This window comes from Cephus cinctus, unplaced genomic scaffold (assembly GCF_000341935.2).
Source record: "Cephus cinctus unplaced genomic scaffold, Ccin1 Ccin1_scaffold0929, whole genome shotgun sequence".
In the NCBI taxonomy this organism is placed as follows: Eukaryota; Metazoa; Arthropoda; class Insecta; order Hymenoptera; family Cephidae; genus Cephus; species Cephus cinctus.
This window is the reverse complement of record NW_014333498.1, coordinates 264,780-284,052: the sequence shown is the minus strand read 5'-3', so window position 1 is coordinate 284,052 and position 19,273 is coordinate 264,780. Positions and strand designations below refer to the sequence as shown.

Below are 19,273 nucleotides of genomic sequence, written 5' to 3'. Positions count from 1 at the left end.
TGTTGGACTCTCTTTTACGTCAAAGCTTCATAGATCAAGATTGACAGTCGTCATTGTATTCAATAATCACTCAGCTGAGCCGCCAATGTTTTATCTTATCAGAATGATCATGAGTATATATCTCACTGGTTTAGAATCAATAGGAATTGTATTAATCAGACGCATAGTCCCAGTTACTTCTAACCGAAAATCTTCTGAAAAGTTAGAACTAAAATGGCAACGTGTCACATATCCAGTAAAAGTAGGGCAATATTCGCCGGTATATTTTCTTTGGTAAGTCGCAAGTATAATTATTTATTTCAAACATTTAGTCATTAGTTAAAATTATAATTGTATGTTATAATAATAATATGTAACATCTATTCTATTTTAACAATTTCATTTAATAAAAATACAATATATTCGATATAGATTTGACTACTATATATATTCTATTACATGTTATCAGTTTAAGATATTATATAATTATTTATTACAGATACAAGCTCTGATATGGTGTGCCATAGCAATTCTTGGTATTCTACTTTATACTTGCAAAATATCGGTAACAGAGAGCAGCGGATTAACTTATTTATTCTACTTGGTTTACTTTTATAGTAAGTACTTATAGGAAGTTTCAATTTGTAGGATTCTAATACCAGATAAATAATAATATTGATTCATAATTGTTGTTAATGATGATTAAGTCGTAGTGCTATTCTGTGCGCACAAGAATATTGATTTCTAATTACCCATCGTAAGAATATTGGTCAACAAAAGCGTTGCGGCAAATCGTTATTGGTCGATTATCACAAGAGGAATAATTTTTAGCCGATTATATTTCAATTTATGTCAAAGAAAATATGTTTCTTCTAATACAATAATCCGTCATTATCTTATCATATATCAGCTATTATTTCGATAGGCGATGGTTTTCTCATACTTTTCTTTGCACTGCAATCCTAGGAAGTAGAAGGTTTCCACTGCCAAAAAAAATTATTATCAAGAATTTTATATATTCATTTACTTTGTTGGTGGTGAGTGCGGAGCAGTCGAAATCGAGTTACAAGAAGATGCCACAACTACGAGAATATTATGGCCAACGAATGGGACGGCAGCAGCCCTCAAAACTTATATGTGGATCATCGTATACTTGATGTTATCCCTTGTCTGGGCAATTTCATCACTGTTGTTTCTAAGTGCGTTTTTGTTAAATATATATATTGATTAATCAATTCATATAAATAATTATTTTTTTACAGTCGTTACGGTGGCGGAAACCCGTGGAGCAGAGGGAGTCAAACTGCGAGTACCTTGGCTAGTGACCACTGCTGTCTTTCTAATATTGGATGTTGCTGGCACTATTGTTTACTCTGTTGACATTTCTTTTACAGAGGTATCTAGAAATTCTTTAATCTGTAGAATTTATATTATGTAAAATGCAAACTTTTTAACTGAATATGTTGTAGGATCTACAGCAGCTTCTGGAATTTGTAGGACTTCATCACATAGATGATACATTGGGCGCTTATAATTCTTCTTCTATTTTTGGATCAATTACAATGGGTCCCTCGATAATCGCAACATTAATTTTCTCACGTTTAATCATAATCTGGGTTTTGAATCTCACATTACTTATTCACATCGCTCACGATGTTAGACAAACAGAGGTAGTCACCCTGTTTTCTTCAATTACTTTATGCTTGTTTATGGATCTTGTATAATTTAATTTTTACACTATAGAAAAAGAAAGCTCTTGAGCCACGACAACCTAGGGAACCCTATAAGGAGTACCTCAAAAAGTTGTCAACAGTGGGTCCAATTCCTGATGTCAAATGGGAACCTTATCAAAGAAAACGGTCTGAAGTGCCTATTGTAAAACCCCTTTCAAAGCCCTCACCACCCAATGAGAGGAAGAGAAAACAATCGGATTATGGACAATATTTATATTATGCAAGACATTTGCCCCAAGCTAGACTATATGATATACAGTCAGAAACACCACCAACTGCCAAGTATATAATGCAATTTTTTATGCTGAAGAATAAATTCTTTCTTAATTTTATAGATTCCAATACATTATATGAAATTATAGATCTGAGATAACGGATCCATTCGCTGCGTCAATGGTCGACCCACACATTCCAACTGTTGATTATGTTGTGTCTGAATCTTTGAAAAAAGAAATACCACCCGGTTCAGATGTGATTAAAGAAAACCTTCAAATGTCTAAGAATCCATCTAGAGGTACATAATTTTTACCATTTAAATATATTACATCTTTTGATTAAAGCATATATCTCATGTTTAATATTAATCTGAACTGTACTTCTTTACAGGAGGAGACGATTTGAATTTGCTGTATTAAAAGTAAGCAAATTTCCAATAATTTTATATCATTTGAACTACTGTCTACTAATCACTTGTAGAGACTTGTATAGTCCAAACAAATGATTTCTTTGTCTCTAAGTTGTTAAGTGCTCTAAAGCACTCTTACTAAATATGGCTGTACTCCAAAATCCACTGTACATACTGGAATGTTTTTTTATGAATAAAACAAGCTGAAAGAAAGCTAAGGATAAATAAATAATCAATTAGGCTTCAATATAGAAACTGGGACTGATGACAATATTGAGGTAAGACAGTTGCAATGTCTCCACTCATGTAGTTCAACAGTTGTCTTTAGTGAATGATTCACCCCTATTTTTATTATAGCTAATTTGAGTCATAAAAATCATTGAATATGTCTTCACAATATAGCATTTAATGAAGTTAACCAAAAGCGTGGCTAGCTCTCTTTAACTTGTATACTTCACTGATAACTGTTACCTGCTTGTTTTATTATTAAAAGCTTTAAAGATCACTGACATTACTAATTAACTTTATTGTCATAAAAATAAAGAATTCAAATGGTATACAAACGCTTTGTCCACACTTAGGGGACACTAATATTTTTAAGCTGTATAATCATTGTTGTATTGCAAAGTTAACAAACAGTATAGATTTCACCATCCAAATACTTTATCTTTACAGCTGAATAATTTATAATAGCAATGTCATACTATACTAATTGTAAGTCTTACGTTATGCCAGTACAAATCTCAATATACATATATATTCAATGCATGTTCAATTGTATTGTATTTTCAATACAACATTTCAGGAGAATAAACATTTGAGAAGGTTCATTTGAATGGTGTGGTACATTTGAGTTTCTTACCATTAGTAGAAATCGCGGGTACCTGAAGTAATTAGTGATTTTTTTAATTACTCTCGAGTATATGCACTAAATTTTATAACACTGTTATAACGAGGTATGGAGTAGTGTTGAGAAAAGCTTATCTAACTTTTTTCATATCTTCAGCAGAATCTTTATGCCGTCAATTGGCCAATCCATAATAAACGCTGAACTCAGTAATTAGCTTGACAGTTAGTTTGCCTTTTCTACAAAGTCCCTTCACACTCTTCTTCAATTTCCATAGCCGCGCACCCATTCGTTTTTAGATGTGTCTAGATGTGTCCAACACATTATTTTTTTCGGGATGGTTACATCCATAGAGACTAGAGTAGAGGAGTCCCATCTCTAATAGGAGAATTATAGTAACTATAATAATTTCCCTTCATTGACTATAATAATTAGAGTAACTATAATAATTATAGTCAATGAAGGGATTATAGAGCTGCATATGCCTGCGAAATTCGGGGGCTGTAGCTAAAACCGTTTTCGAGTTATACACGTTTGAATTTTGGGAGGCCATTACACACACACACAACATCCGGACATTTTCTCCAAACGTGTCTTCTTGACGTTTTGGCACAATCTGAACATGGTGACATGAAAATCTCGACAGGACAATTTTCCACCTTCACATAGCTTCCTCTATGAGAAAGCAAAATGTCCCAAAAAATTGCACTTATTAATATCGGGTAAAAAAAATAAAAAGCGTAAAAAACCCACGCAATTATTTTATACATATGTATGGTGAGATGAGACAAATAGTGTATCTGCTTAGAAATTTTGTTTCATATATTTTTGAGTAACCTGATTCAATTTAGTAAATTTTTTTTATTCAAGCCTACGGAAAGATAATTGTATTTTTTATGTCTCGAATTATCAGTATATTCTGATGTAAAAACTAATTCAGAATTAAAATTATACTTCGACATAATTTTCTGATAATTCGATGTATTAAAAATGTTACCTTTACATAGCCTTGAATGGTACAAATTAAATGAAAAAAAAATCCCTAACCAGATACATTATTCTTTTCATCTCACTATAGAAAATAATTGGTTCATTTTTATATACTCATCATTATTTTTATGCCCGAGATTCATAAGTGCATTTTTGTTTTTGGTAATTTTCCGTAATGCCTTCTTTATCCGTTTGAATATTATTTATGCTATTAAAACATGAAACAGCGTAACATAGGTGTTTGTTACAGGTAGGCTCTCGGGAAGAAGAAACGCTTGCTGATTCATGTACCCATTTATTGCATGTGTACGATGTAATATAATACAATATTTGTAGACTAATATAATCATATATTTAATGAATCTTCAGTTAACTAGGTAAACCAATAAGCATAGTTGATAATTAAGAAAAAAGAAAAAAAAGAGGGATCAGACGTGAGTTCCGAATTCGAGACTCTCGTAAGTTAATCCAGCACCAAGCACGTGTGCTACCAAGCCATTGTGCTATCAGAGATGAGTAGGGAGATTGCCAATGGGCCGATATTCTTGAAACCAATTTTATTTTAGAGTAAACGCGCCACCTGAGCGGAGGGCCGTTGAAACATACCCACGTTTTTGATTGGTCGAGTATATATAGATATACTACGCGTGATATTCGTGAGCTCCGTGAGACGTATGGAATATACCGGGTGGCACTGTAAAGCGTGTGTTTTCTATTGTCGACGTGTCACCTGGACGGAGATGCCTCGAACCATACCCACGTTTTTGATTGGTCGAGTATATATAGATATACTACGCGTGATATTCGTGAGCTCCGTGAGACGTATGGAATATACCGGGTGGCACTGTAAAGCGTGTGTTTTCTATTGTCGACGTGTCACCTGGACGGAGATGCCTCGAACCATACCCACGTTTTTGATTGGTCAAGCGTATGTATCAGACTACTCTAAGCAAACTCCAAACGTGTATACGTTTGTGTATACGTTTTACAACAAGCACGCTTGTGGTATTAAGCTAGCTGCGAAGGGGTCCAGGACCCTAGCGGCGGGACAGGTATGACCGGAAGGTTGGGGACTGCCCTCGGAAGCCTGCCGGGCATACAATTCTGTGTATAACAACTGAAATACAGCTTTCCTAATCTATACGTCACGGCAACTAAATATCATACGTGCATGGTAACGAGTCAACGTGAGAGAGTCTCGGGTTCGAGACCCGATTATTATTAATTTTTTTTTATTCATGAACAATGCTTAATGAACCTATTAATTAATTTGGAATGTAGCAAATGCATGATTATATTATACTATATACATTTTATTATATTATACAGTCGTGTCTATTTTTATGCTGTTGATACGTTCCACAGAAAACAGCATATAAAAAATATAAGTAGAAGGAGGAACTCGGAATTTTCATGAATCTTAAAAACCGCATTAAAAAGCCACCTGCAAATGAATTTTACCCAATACACAATATTTTATATATTATACTCCATATAAATATTTTACAGCGGTAGTTATTGCGAACAAGTTTTCAAAATTTTATTACTTTCGTTATAATTTAATAGCAACAATAATAAAATTGATCCGCTTTGTTTTTTGCAAAAAGTCCTGTGACTGTGACTCCCGTGCGTTTTCATCATTTGTTTCTTGCGTCTCGAAAGTGGCAGTTCGCTCTACATTTCGAAGTAAACAGCAAATAAATATAAACGTATCAGGTATGATACGTATGACATGTATGACACACAGATATGTATGACAATACATATTTGCGTGATTATTATTATACTATTAAACAAATTTAGAAATAAAATGCAAAAAATTCATGAAAAAAAAAAGTTTACAAGCAGAGACTCGAACACGAAAACTTAAAAAGTCACAAGCCTGCACGTTCAATTTTTTTTACATCCAATTTGAAGAGCATATTAAAAAAAACAATTATTTTATATCGTGATATAAAACGCAAAATATATCTGCTTAGAAATATTTTGTTTCATATATTTTTGGGTAGCATAATTAGGGTGCTTCTATGGACAATGGCATGAAATACCATAAATTCCAAATTTTTCAGTATATTTGTTAACACACTGTGCAAGCTCTTACGAAGTTTTAAAGTAATCGCTTACCTCGTTACTTAAATATTTGAAGTCAAAAGTGACCGTTCTATTCAGTTTTATGCATAGGCCTTATAACGTTATAGACCCACACATCGATATATCGTCCCATATCTTTTTCCAAACAAATTCGAGTCATATATAAAATTGATAATAAGTAGTGAACAATATAAGGAAGGTTTACAGAAAGTTTTACTGAGATTGCCTACGTTCTAAAAAAGTAATATCGGTCCGCGTAAATGAATTTTGATTGAAAATGTGTCTAACGCCAAAAAATTGTGGTGAATTGACAACACTGTATTTGAGATAGGGGGGTCTAATGGTATACGTAACGCACACACTCGTATTTTTGTTACATATATACACCTATAGTTCACATGCATTTTTATAAATATAACAATTACTCTATCCAGCTTTTTCAATCTGTCAATCATATTATCAAAGCTACTGCGCGAAGCGCGCTGATCGGAGTCGGAACTTATGTATGTAAAGGTGTAACTTACAAGGAAACCCCCCCAACCCGACCCCACCGATTTCAATAATTTTTTGATATGTTGTAGTACTCGACAAAATAAGAGACACGTATTTTTTTTGTGTGCTGACATCCACTTTAAAGGGGTGAAAACGACCCCTGAAATTCACCCCCGAAAATCGTTTTTTTATCATATCTCGACTTCTAGTTAATATTTTTTAATAAAACCAAGTGGAAAATATTTGTCATAAGAATTCGAAGATATGAGGTGTGTTTATGACCCAATTCTTTATTTTTTTGAGCCCATACCCCGGTTTTTATGCAGAAAAAAGCATAAAAAATATAGTTTTTTCAAAATATAAAATAAGGGTTGCAACCCCTTGGGTCATAAACACACCTCATATCTTCGAATTCTTATGACAAATATTTTCCACTTGGTTTTATTAAAAAATATCAATTAGAATCTGACATATGATAAAAAACAATTTTCGGGGGTAAAATTTAGGGGTGGTTTTTATCCCTTTGAAAAATCCTGAAACACCCCAACTGAAATATTTGATGGAGTTAACGGAAACGCTTTTCTTTATTTTTTTGAGCCCATACCCCGGTTTTTATGCAGAAAAAAAGCATAAAAAATATAGTTGTTTCAAAATATAAAATAAGGGTTGCAACCCCTTGGGTCATAAACACACCTCATATCTTCGAATTCTTATGACAAATATTTTCCACTTGGTTTTATTAAAAAATATCAATTAGAATCTGACATATGATAAAAAACAATTTTCGGGGGTAAAATTTAGGGGTGGTTTTTATCCCTTTGAAAAATCCTGAAACACCCCAACTGAAATATTTGATGGAGTTAACGGAAACGCTTTTCTTTATTTTTTTGAGCCCATACCCCGGTTTTTATGCAGAAAAAAAGCATAAAAAATATAGTTGTTTCAAAATATAAAATAAGGGTTGCAACCCCTTGGCTCATAAACACACCTCATATCTTCGACTTCTTATGACAAATATTTTCACTTGGTTTTATTAAAAAATATTAATTAGAAGTCGAGATATGATAAAAAAACGATTTTCGGGGGTGAATTTCAGGGGTCGTTTTCACCCCTTTAAAGTGGATGTCAGCACAAAAAAAAAATACGTGTCTCTTATTTTGTCGAGTACTACAACATATCAAAAAATTATTGAAATCGGTGGGGTCGGGTTGGGGGGGTTTCCTTGTAAGCCATTACACGTAAACATTTAATTCTCCTCCTTGCCTCGCGCTCTGTGTCGGTAAGTGATTCTCGATTTCGTTTCATTAAATATGGCACGTTTTGTAATTGCCCGCGAATGACAAAAACAACGTCCTTTCATTTCGCAAAATATATAGTACGTACCTCATGCCCAACCCCAGTCTCGAGCCGTACGAGTTTTCAACACTCGTCCTTGCTCGAGAAGGACGAAGGATGCAAGTGCGCCTTGGTGATGTGGGAGAGCAGATTCGAGGTGCCGTTACAATTGTCATACTCCCACGTGTCAAGAAAGTCCTGATAGTCAACGATTACCTCTCCGTTGCAATATAACATCCTATGTGTGCGGAGCGTGCTCAAGAGCCGCTTGATGAGGTGCGGGAAATCGAAAGAAGCTGAGAGCTGTTTATTTCCAATCGAGAAGAAAGGCTTTTCCTCGGATACGTTAAGGTACGAGTTAAAAAGACTTTGATTCGATGGACCCTGGTCGCATGTGATGAGCATCACTTCCGCTCCCGCATCGGATAATCTGCGCAAACATTCTTTTAGTAGGGCGTGAATTTCGAGTGCCTTCATTCCTGATCCCGGGAGAAAATACGCTAAAGGCTGACGCCAAGGATTTTTTGCATTTAAACTGTCAACGCAAATTAGAAAGACGTATCGGGCACGTTCGTCTTTGCGCCCGAGAGAACCGAGGTCGACAACACCCTCGATGCAATCAAACTTCTGAGAATATTCCTCGAAGGTTTTGATTGTCATTTCATCAAATTTCACCGCGCACACGCGCTCTTCGGACGGAAGATTCGAGATTTTGACCACCAATTTAAGGAAAGATTCGTGACAGGTTCTTTTTACAATACAATGAACGACACGCTTGTAGTCGTCCAATATAAAATCTATTTTCATAATATTGCCAATACTGCTGATTAATAATATTTACCTGAAGATCTTACAAACAGAGTTTAATTAGATAACTTTGACGATAATGTAAATTCAAAGTACTATTTGAAAGTTAACTGAAATTCAGCAGCTGTAACACATTTTTCGGACTAATCGGATATTTGAAGTTCTCATGTCCGTTTTCTTCGACGCGGTTCAATGCATAAACTTGGCTTAACTGTGCTATTAGCCAATCAGACACTTGTATTTTGAAAATAAACGTAGTTTATACATTGAAGCGCGCAGAAGATAACAGGCCTTAAACTACGTTTACACGGCGGTCTTGAACCGGTTTAGTTAATACTGATCTAAAGGAATCGATCAATCCTGAATTGACCAAGTGTGTTCGAAAATTAACCGAGGCAATGATGTTCGCGCACTCTCGGCTGATCTTAGAACGCACCTGTCATAGGTGTGTTCGCAAACCAATCATAATGTTCACGTTTGCAATCGAGCTAAGTGAAAATCAAATTTTACTTATTATTTAAAGATGCTTTAATTAAATAAAAATCTAATTGTGGAGCAATTGGGAGCATATCGGGAGCAATTAATTCATCAAGAAACTCGTATGTAAATCTGTTTGGTTAATTGGAATTTCAATAAAAATAAAAATTTTCTGTTTTAATGAATATTTATTAATCACTGCATAGTAGCAGTGGAGCAGTTACGGAAACATATGGAGCATTTAAGGAGCAATTTTTTAAGCATTATAAACATACAAATTTTTATTTTCCCGCGCTAACTTCCCGCGTGTCTTCAGGTTGTTTTCATTTACGGCGTGTTCCGATATACCCTGTGAGCACTGCAATATGTGACTTCATTGAAGTATACTGTTGAAGCTTTCCATTTTCATTAGCGCCAGTGTTTATAACTGGTTGGGAATAATATCGGAACGTTTTTCAGTAATTGGTGAATTGCAGAAATGAAACAAAGGGAGGCAATACCAAAAATATGATTATTTGCACCAAAACAAACGAGAAAAAAATAAGATGATCAAAAACTATCACTTACCATTTTGTGCACATACTGATTCATCAGGTGTTACACATATTTCATATAAAATGTTTGTTTCGCCGTCAATTAAATTGATCTTCACAATTTTTGCCGCCTATTATTGTAGGGAGTGGGGGACCACTGGAAGTACCTGACCATGGGAGCTCAGGCGCTTACAGTGAAAAAATGGGAGAAACTTATGACGTCATTAAAGTTATTAGGCATTGCCGCAGTGCACTGTACTCCAATATCGGAATGAAATCTGCAGTACTGGCAGCACTGCCAGTTTATATCGGAACACGCCGTTAGTGTAATTTAGTGATAGACAGTGATGGAGTCATAAATAGCGAAGAGCACCAGATTGATATAGTATTTCAGTTTTGAAATTTCTTTACTAATACAAAAGAATATCGGTAAATACAGTATATGTAGAATTTTTAAAAGAAAGTATGAATTCTTGTATAACATAAATAATTTGTTTTGTGGTTGGAATCAGTAAAGTGACTATTATGCAAACATAACCTATATCGCAATTTTTTGAAGTGTACTAATTCGTATGCTTTATTTAATTTAATCAAGATTAAGCAAAATGGCTGATTCCGAAGATGATAACGATAAGGATATGGACGCTGGGATCAATATGACTGGTTTTCTGTTTGGCAATATCGATGATAATGGTCAGCTGGAGGATGATATCTTGGATCCTGAAGCTAAACAACATTTGGCTTCGCTGAGTCGTCTAGGATTAAGTTCCTTACTCCAGGAAATGATTTCTAGTGAAACCAAAAATTATGAGAAAGAAGGTGAAACTGTAAAAGATGAGAATGATCAAATTAAGAGCGAGCCTCAGGATAAGGATGATGTGGATTATTTAGCAAAATCACCTACTGCTCTTGATTTTTCTGACATAAATGAGTTGGCAGAGGACACCGCTGAGGAGATTAGTATGTAAACACTATAGAAATACTTATATTTTTCTTGATTCCTTTAAACTCAAGGCAATAATAATGATTCCTTACTTTAATAGATGACACATTATCAAAGAAAGCTGATAAGGAAAGTACAGGGTATGATGCCGACGACGAGGAGGTTATAAATAAATCAGATACACAGCTAATGCCTCCACCACCTATTCCTGATGAAAAAGAAATTCTTACTCCAGAAGAAGCTGAAGCTGCCAGGCAACGAAAATTAGAAACACCTTTGGCTTCTATGCTACCATCAAAATACGCGAACATTGACGTGACAGAACTGTTTCCTGATTTTCGTGCGAACAAGGTCCTCAGATTTTCCAGATTATTCGGTCCTGGGAAACCTAGCAGTTTACCACAGATCTGGAGAGGAGTTCGCAAACGACGAAAGAAAAAACGGCATCATGATGTAAAGGATTCTGATTCTGGTTCGGATCATGATGAAAGAAAGTCGAAATTCAAAGGATGGGTTATGCAGTACGCTCCGGATCCGACGCCAGATCAGTGTCGTACCGATGACGAGGAGAAGCTGTTGCTCCCTGTGGAAGATAAAGAGCAGACTGGAAAGACTGGAGAATCCGGTGAGAATGGTGATATGGGTCCAAAAGTTGCCGATTGGCGTTTTGGACCTGCACAGATTTGGTATGACATGTTAGAAGTGCCAGAAACTGGTGATGGTTTCAATTATGGCTTTAAATTAATCGAGAAAACTGAGGAAGATGAAAAGCAGAAAGCTGATGAAGAGTTCTCCGATGATGCTTTCCTCATGGTGTCACAATTGCACTGGGAGGATGATGTTGTCTGGAATGGAGACGACATAAAACACAAGGTACTGATCGTTAAGATTTTAATTACGTAGGTTCCCTGGGTACTGGTATAACGAAATTCCCTCTGAATAATTTGTAGGTTATGCAGAAACTGAACAGTAAGAATAACGCTGCAGGCTGGGTTCCCTCGAGTGGTAATCGTACTGCACAGGCTTTCAGTCAACCTGGAAAAGGAAATCCTCTTCCTGTAGCTCCGAATGTTCGTTTAGCTACTTCACAAATTGCTACTCCATTGCACATGCAATCTCAGAAGAATAAACTGTATGATATCGTTTCAGTATACAGAACATTTCATCTTACCAATCTTTCATTTAAAAAATGTCATGTTTTGAAGCAGGGCTGTACCAAAAGGAAGTCAGCAACAGCAACGTGAGGAAAATTATGACGATACTTGGTACTCGATATTTCCAGTGGAGAACGAGGAACTTGTTTATGGTCTCTGGGAAGAGGAAGTTATTTGGGATGCGGAGAATATGAAGAAAATACCCAAACCAAAGATACTCACCTTGGACCCAAATGATGAAAATATCGTTCTGGGAATTCCTGATGATATTGACCCAGCACTCTTGCACAAGGAAAATGGGCGTCAACCGAAAGTGAAGATACCACATCCTCACGTGAAGAAAAGTAAGCTTCTCTTGGGAAAGGCAGGCGTGATAAACGTTCTGGAGGAGGATACACCGCCACCGCCACCAAAATCACCTGATCGAGATCCTTTTAATATTTCTAATGACTCGTACTACATGCCAAGATCGTCGGAAACCACCTTGAGGCTCAAAGTAGGCGGTGGAAATTTGATTCAACACAGTACTCCGGTTGTGGAGCTGCGAGCGCCATTTGTACAAACCCATATGGGTCCTATGCGACTACGGAACTTCCATAGGCCACCCTTAAGAAGATTTAGTCATGGCCCACTAGCAAATCCTGGACTGCACAGTTTTCTACCACTGTTGAAACACATAAAGAAAAAATCCAAGCAGCGAGAACAAGAGAGAATCGCATCAGGAGGTGGAGACGTCTTTTTTATGAGAACTGCTGAGGATCTAACGGGACGCGATGGCGAGATTGTCCTCGTCGAGTTCTCTGAGGAACATCCACCGTTGATGAATCAAGTGGGTATGTGTTCGAAGGTGAAAAATTATTATAAAAGAAAAGCGGGCAAGGATCAGGGGCCTCAGAAGTATAAGTATGGAGAGACAGCGTATGCTCACACAAGTCCCTTCTTGGGAATACTGACACCTGGACAGAGTATACAGGCCGTCGAGAATAATATGTACCGTGCACCTATATATGAGCATAAGATTCCTGAAACAGATTTTTTGGTGATAAGGACACGACAGCAGTATTACATCAGAGAGGTCGACGCCCTGTTCGTCGCTGGTCAGGAATGTCCACTTTACGAAGTACCTGGACCGAATTCCAAGAGGGCCAATAATTTCGTGAGAGACTTCCTTCAGGTTTTTATATATCGTTTGTTCTGGAAGTCTCGTGACACCCCACGAAGAATAAAGATGGATGATATCAAGAAGGCCTTTCCCTCTCATAGTGAAAGCAGTATAAGAAAACGTTTGAAACTATGTGCGGATTTCAAAAGAACAGGAATGGATTCTAATTGGTGGGTAATAAAACCGGATTTTCGGCTCCCCACTGAAGAAGAGATAAGAGCTATGGTGTCTCCGGAACAGTGTTGTGCCTACTTCAGTATGATAGCAGCTGAACAGAGATTGAAAGATGCTGGCTATGGTGAGAAATTCCTCTTTACACCGCAAGATGACGATGATGAGGAGATGCAATTGAAAATGGACGATGAGGTCAAAGTCGCTCCATGGAATACAACGAGAGCTTACATACAAGCTATGAGAGGAAAGTGTCTATTACAATTGGCTGGTCCCGCTGATCCAACGGGTTGCGGTGAAGGATTTTCTTATGTGAGAGTTCCAAATAAACCAACCATCAGCAAGGTATATGAAATTCGTGTAACATTGTAATTATTTGATCTGAAGGTTATGTAACCTAATATTTTGTTCCTTTTCAGGAAGAACAAGAAGCCCAACCAAAGAGAACAGTAACTGGAACGGATGCTGACTTGAGGCGACTTTCATTGAACAACGCTAAAGCATTGCTCAGAAAGTTTGGTGTTCCTGAGGAGGAAATCAAGAAGCTATCACGTTGGGAAGTAATTGACGTAGTGAGAACCCTATCCACGGAGAAAGCCAAGGCTGGCGAAGAAGGAATGACAAAATTCTCGAGAGGAAATCGATTTTCTATCGCAGAACATCAAGAAAGGTACAAGGAGGAATGCCAAAGAATTTTTGACTTGCAGAACCGTGTTTTGTCCTCTAACGAAGTTCTAAGTACGGACGAGGGTGAGAGTTCTGAGGAAGACAGTTCCGATATTGAGGAAATGGGTAAGAACATAGAAAATATGTTATCGAACAAGAAAACCAGTACTCAGCTATCGATGGAGCGCGAGGAGCAGCAGAGACAGGAGCTGAGAAAGATGTTAATGGGCGAAGTACAGGAACAGGATAAGAAAAGTAAAGAGAAGAAGAAGGATGAGGAGGACGAGAGTCCTGTGAATAGTTTCAATGCACAACAAGGACGTGTCTTGAAGATTTACAGGACCTTTAGGAATCCTGAGGGCAAGGAATACACTAGAGTGGAATTGGTCCGAAAGCCAGCTGTAATAGACACTTATATAAAAATCCGTAATTCCAAGGATGAGACGTTTATAAAGCAATTCGCAACCCTGGATGAAGCCCAGAAGGAGGAGATGAAGAGAGAGAAACGTAGAATTCAGGAACAGCTTCGTAGGATCAAGAGGAATCAGGAACGTGAGAGGATGCTAGGTGGACCATCTAGTAACTTCTCTTCCAACAATATGTTTGATCGCAGCACCAATAATACACCTACAACGCAATCCTCTGCCAGTATCCTTCCTTTCTGTAACTTTCCTTCTTCTTCTTTATCCTCAAAGCATTCGAAACCAGATATCTCTCCTTCTAAACGTAAAAAACCTAAACTCAAACCAGATCTCAAGCTGAAGTGTGGCGCATGTGGTAACGTGGGTCATATGAGAACAAACAAAGCGTGTCCATTGTATCAGAGCAGTATGATAACTGCCCCTGTCAATGTAGCCATGACTGAGGAACAAGAAGAAGAAATTGAAAGGCAATTAAACACTGACGACCAGGACCTAGTGAACGTTGACGGAACGAAAGTCAAGCTGTCCTCGAAGCTTATAAAGGCAATCATCACATATTATCGATTCCTTATATATTCTTCTATTGATATTATATAATTTCATTGTTATTCCCAATTATTTTCAATTTTTCAGCATGCCGAGGAGATGAAGAGAAGAACTTTGTTACTGAAAGTACCAAAAGAGGCTGTTAATTCAAAGAAACGTAGAAGAGCCACTGGCGATGATCATTGTGATTATTTAAAAAGACAACAGAGACCAGCGAATAGAAGAAGGACAGATCCTGTCGTTGTTATGTCTACTATACTGGAAAGTATTCTTAACGAAATGAGAGATCTTCCAGATGTACAACCATTCTTATTTCCAGTCAATGCTAAGGTAAATCTATCTAGATCCATAGAACTTTCAAGCTACTGTAACACTGATAATTAACCACTGTTTATTGTGCAAGCTAGGCTGTACCTGACTATTACAAAATCGTGTCAAGACCTATGGACTTACAAACCATTCGTGAGAATTTGCGGCAGAAGAAATATCAGAGTAGAGAAGAATTCCTGGCTGATGTTAATCAGATCGTCGAGAATTCAAATCTTTACAACGGTCCAAAGAGTTCATTAACAGTCGCTGCGAAAAGGATGCTGGATACCTGTGTAAATAGACTTGGCGAAAAAGAGGATCGTTTAATGAGATTGGAAAAGGCGATCAATCCTCTTCTGGATGACAATGATCAAGTCGCCCTTACCTTCATCCTCGAAAATGTTGTTAACAATAAATTGAAGGCTATGCCAGAAGCCTGGCCATTCTCGAAGCCGGTGAGCAAAAAACTCGTCAAAGATTATTACAACGTGATCAAAAGACCTATGGATCTGGATACAATATCTAAAAAGGTTGCCGCACATAAATATCACAGTCGACATGATTTCATGAGGGACATAGAGCAAATTTTAGAAAATTGTACAGTGTACAATGGAAAGGAATCGCCGTTTACCAAGAAAGCAGAGACTGTTATAAAAGTCTGCAAAGAATTGCTCGATGAGGTACTTTCATATTTACCAGGTTCTAGTTTTAAATTCTTTATGCACAAGATATATCATTTTCTTTCAGTATGACGATCATCTAACGCAACTGGAGAGTAATATTTCTCTTGTTCAACAACGAGCAATGGAACAAGCGGATATTGATTCATCTTGGCTTGGACCTGATGAAGAGAATTATACCATAGCGGAGCCAGAATTTCGTGGGGTGAGAATAAAGTTGATAAAAAATATCAAGAAAACCTGTATATAAAAAAAGAATACCCCCTAACCTCTGTTACTATTGTACCTTTGTCTAGAGCCAAACCAGCTCACCGGACAATCCCTTTGGCAAGTCGAATATGGATGATTTCGATTTTGTCGATGTTGAGGGCGATCCTGATGGAGAAATAGGCAGGAATACACATGGAAAGAAGAAGGATGTCCTTGAAGAAGGTAAGTTTCAAATTCTTCATTGATATAAAAAGAGAAATCTATACCGATAGTGCGTGCGCGCGTGCGTGCATATACATATATAATAAATTCTATTGACTCTTTAATTTTCTGTAGATCTGCAATTCTCCAGCGAGGATGAGTTCGACGAAGTTCCCTTTGGTGGTGATGAACAAGTAGAACAAACAGATATGGAGGCACTGGAGGTGGGTGAGATGCGCGAATCTGGTGAAGTTCCCGCCGATGATGACAGTCAACAAGCTGCTGAGGCGATGGTTCAATTGGGAAATGTAGGTTTCTATACTGGGGAACAGCAGCTACTTCAGCAAGGTAAATAATAGCAATAAATATACCACTAATTATTGACACAGGCGATGAACAACGTATAAATGTATTTTCTATCTCAGATGAAAGTATGGATGTTGATCCAAATTATGATCCTTCGGATTTCCTTTTGGCTGGACTTCCGGCAAGGAATGATAAGGGCGTTGATAAAATTCAAGACGACTTGGCTGTGTCAGAAAGTGAGGATGAAGCCGAGAATAATTCTCAACAAAAGCAAGATATTCAGCAGACACTACCGCAAGAAGAAGACGTCGGTGGTGATTTGTGGTTTTAATTGGACTCTGTGTAACATAAGTCAAACTGTACATACAATATTAAAAATAATATTAGGGCATCAAACAAGAATATTACGTGTATGCGTCAAAGGTAGATTGCATCATCGGGAAGATTACTACATTGTTTCTTCTCTTTTATAATAAATGTATAGAAAATTGTTGAGATACTGTACAATCTGGAGGAATATCTATCACATTCGAGGATGTATATCACTACATCTAATTGCGATTGAAAAAAAGAGCTGATTTTCGTCTAGATTTCTATGCACATGGAAATATTTATCAGTCAATCAAATCTTATTAATATCATTCAAGTGAGCATTACTTTTTCAAAGATGTCTGAAAAATCTCCGCTTTTTAGTTCTTGATATGTCAGGTAATCAATTAATGATTATCTTATCATATATCTTTTCATTTATAGTTGTTCATTATAAATTAATGAAATTATCTCTTTGATCGTTGTCGTATATAAGGAGGCTCTTTGGATTCATTCGCAGCTTCAAGTCTCCAGAATGAAATTCATTGTAGCACTTTGCTTCGTCGTTGTGGCTGTTCAGGTTTGCATATTATTTCGAGATACTAAGCACTCTCTCGTACAATAATTTAATGGTATTAATGATATTTATAGGCCACTGAGGTTGAATGGAACACGCTCATACCTAGGCATATCATTCCACCTGAATTTGGAGACTATCTTCCACGGGGTAAGTTGTTATCCTCATTATTCATACAATTCTGACAGATTCTTTTTTAAAGATCCTACTTTAAACTTAATGAAACTTTAATAGATAAGATTGAATCACGTATCGTCGGTGGGCTGCCAGCCGAACCAGGACAGTTTCCGTACCAAATTGGTCTCCAGCTACAAACTACAGCCGGAAATTACTTTTGCGGCGGTTCTATCTTGAACGAAGAATGGATCCTCACTGCGGCTCATTGTGTTGATCTTCCTGGAACCGTTGTCATCATCCTCGGTGCTCATAACGTTTCCACGGTTGAGAATACCCAGAAGCGCATCGTTGCTGAAGAGATCATCATCCATAAGAACTGGGACTCTAGTCTCATCCGTAACGATATTGCTGTTGTACGTCTTTCTGAAAAAATTGAATTTAACGGTGAGTTTCTCATAACTTGAATATTAAGTCTATGGTTATTCTTTTACTTGTTTATAGCATTTTTAAAAATTCTTTATACTTTTAAGCATTTTTTTCACTTGCATGTTATTATAGACAGGATCCAGCCTGTTCGTTTGCCCAAGAAGAGTAAGGTCTCGTCTACCTTCGCTAGTGCGACCGGTACCGTTTCTGGATGGGGACTTGATAGTGACTGTGAGAACTGATATTATAAATTTAATCTATAGCGATGAAAGATGGGAAAGTTACGAATGTCATTGATATATTAATTGTATTACAGCCTCCAACTCTATAAGCCCTGTTCTTCGTTGGGTACAGAATAATATTATGACCAACTTCCTTTGTAACATCTACTACATTGGAGTCGTCCAAAGCAGCAACATCTGCCTTTCTGGATCTGGTGGACGGTCTACTTGCAGTGTAAGTTTAATTTTATCGATATTTATTAATAATGGGACAGAAAATAATAGATTATAAAAATGTATGGTTTCTCTCGTATTAGGGTGACTCTGGTGGTCCTCTCGTAATCACCGATACTGATGGTGAGGTCACTCAGGTTGGTATTGTCTCCTTCGGTATTGCTCTTGGTTGCGAAATAGGATGGCCTGGTGTTTTCACGCGTGTCACTAGTTACCTGGATTGGATCGAAAACAATACTGGTATCCATCTCCAATAATTCTTCTGTATTGGTTCAAATTGTTGATTGAATTATACATATCACGAGTTTGATTATAAAAATAAAATATTTCTTCTAACTCTTATTTAATTGTTTGAATGATATAATTAATTACCTTTTCTATTATCACGATTATCATTTATTTAATATAGCCCAACATTTTTGTGAATCTCTGCCATTTATCATGATTAATACACATTACATACCAAAATTAAAAGTTATGATACGGACAAGTAAGATTTCTCAATGAAAGTCATAAATGACATTGGCTCTCATAATAAAGCATAATTTATTGAAATCCTGATGCACATACAAATTACATTATTTGTAGACAAAATATTTATTCTCAAATAGTATCCAAGCATTAAGTTCTAACTAGTTGAATGATTTGTACGAAAATTCGGTGATCCCAAACTACTGCGAACGATTCTCGGTGTTGTTTGTGAAGGCAAA

The 19,273-nt window shown here is 36.8% G+C and overlaps 3 protein-coding genes across 7 annotated transcripts; all 3 read left to right on the top strand.

Moving 5' to 3' along the window:
• Positions 1-140: 140 nt before the first annotated feature.
• LOC107271265 lies at positions 141-4,536 on the top strand. 4 transcript variants are annotated; one of them, XR_003060819.1, is made up of 9 exons: positions 141-273; positions 479-596; positions 1,011-1,178; positions 1,242-1,375; positions 1,449-1,649; positions 1,723-1,994; positions 2,075-2,226; positions 2,319-2,615; positions 4,425-4,536. XR_003060819.1 is itself a non-coding variant. In XM_025088508.1 (9 exons), exons 1-8 carry the CDS (start codon positions 214-216, stop codon positions 2,345-2,347), a joined length of 1,134 nt encoding a protein of 377 aa, XP_024944276.1. In that variant the 5' UTR covers positions 141-213; the 3' UTR covers positions 2,348-2,349; positions 4,425-4,536. The 4 variants fall into 4 exon arrangements, 3 of the variants coding, with proteins under 3 accessions (XP_024944276.1, XP_024944277.1, XP_015602528.1); XM_025088508.1 differs by having other exon boundaries at positions 2,319-2,349; XM_025088509.1 differs by lacking the exon at positions 4,425-4,536 and having other exon boundaries at positions 1,014-1,178; positions 2,319-3,882.
• Positions 4,537-10,172: 5,636 nt separating this feature from the next.
• On the top strand, positions 10,173-17,169 carry LOC107271269 (transcription initiation factor TFIID subunit 1). Of its 2 annotated transcripts, none has more exons than XM_015747050.2 (12): positions 10,173-10,338; positions 10,505-10,869; positions 10,953-11,725; positions 11,812-11,984; positions 12,061-13,684; positions 13,759-14,970; positions 15,061-15,303; positions 15,381-15,962; positions 16,030-16,167; positions 16,259-16,394; positions 16,509-16,721; positions 16,799-17,169. In XM_015747050.2, the coding sequence occupies exons 2-12, from the start codon at positions 10,515-10,517 to the stop codon at positions 17,008-17,010; spliced, it is 5,661 nt and encodes a 1,886-aa protein (XP_015602536.1). In that variant the 5' UTR covers positions 10,173-10,338; positions 10,505-10,514; the 3' UTR covers positions 17,011-17,169. The 2 variants fall into 2 exon arrangements, with proteins under 2 accessions (XP_015602536.1, XP_015602533.1); XM_015747047.2 differs by having other exon boundaries at positions 11,803-11,984.
• A 189-nt stretch (positions 17,170-17,358) lies between these two features.
• LOC107271270 (brachyurin) lies at positions 17,359-18,905 on the top strand. The gene is made up of 6 exons (XM_015747051.1): positions 17,359-17,568; positions 17,640-17,715; positions 17,800-18,126; positions 18,241-18,339; positions 18,425-18,564; positions 18,647-18,905. The coding sequence occupies exons 1-6, from the start codon at positions 17,524-17,526 to the stop codon at positions 18,818-18,820; spliced, it is 861 nt and encodes a 286-aa protein (XP_015602537.1). The 5' UTR covers positions 17,359-17,523; the 3' UTR covers positions 18,821-18,905.
• The last annotated feature ends 368 nt before the right edge of the window (positions 18,906-19,273 follow it).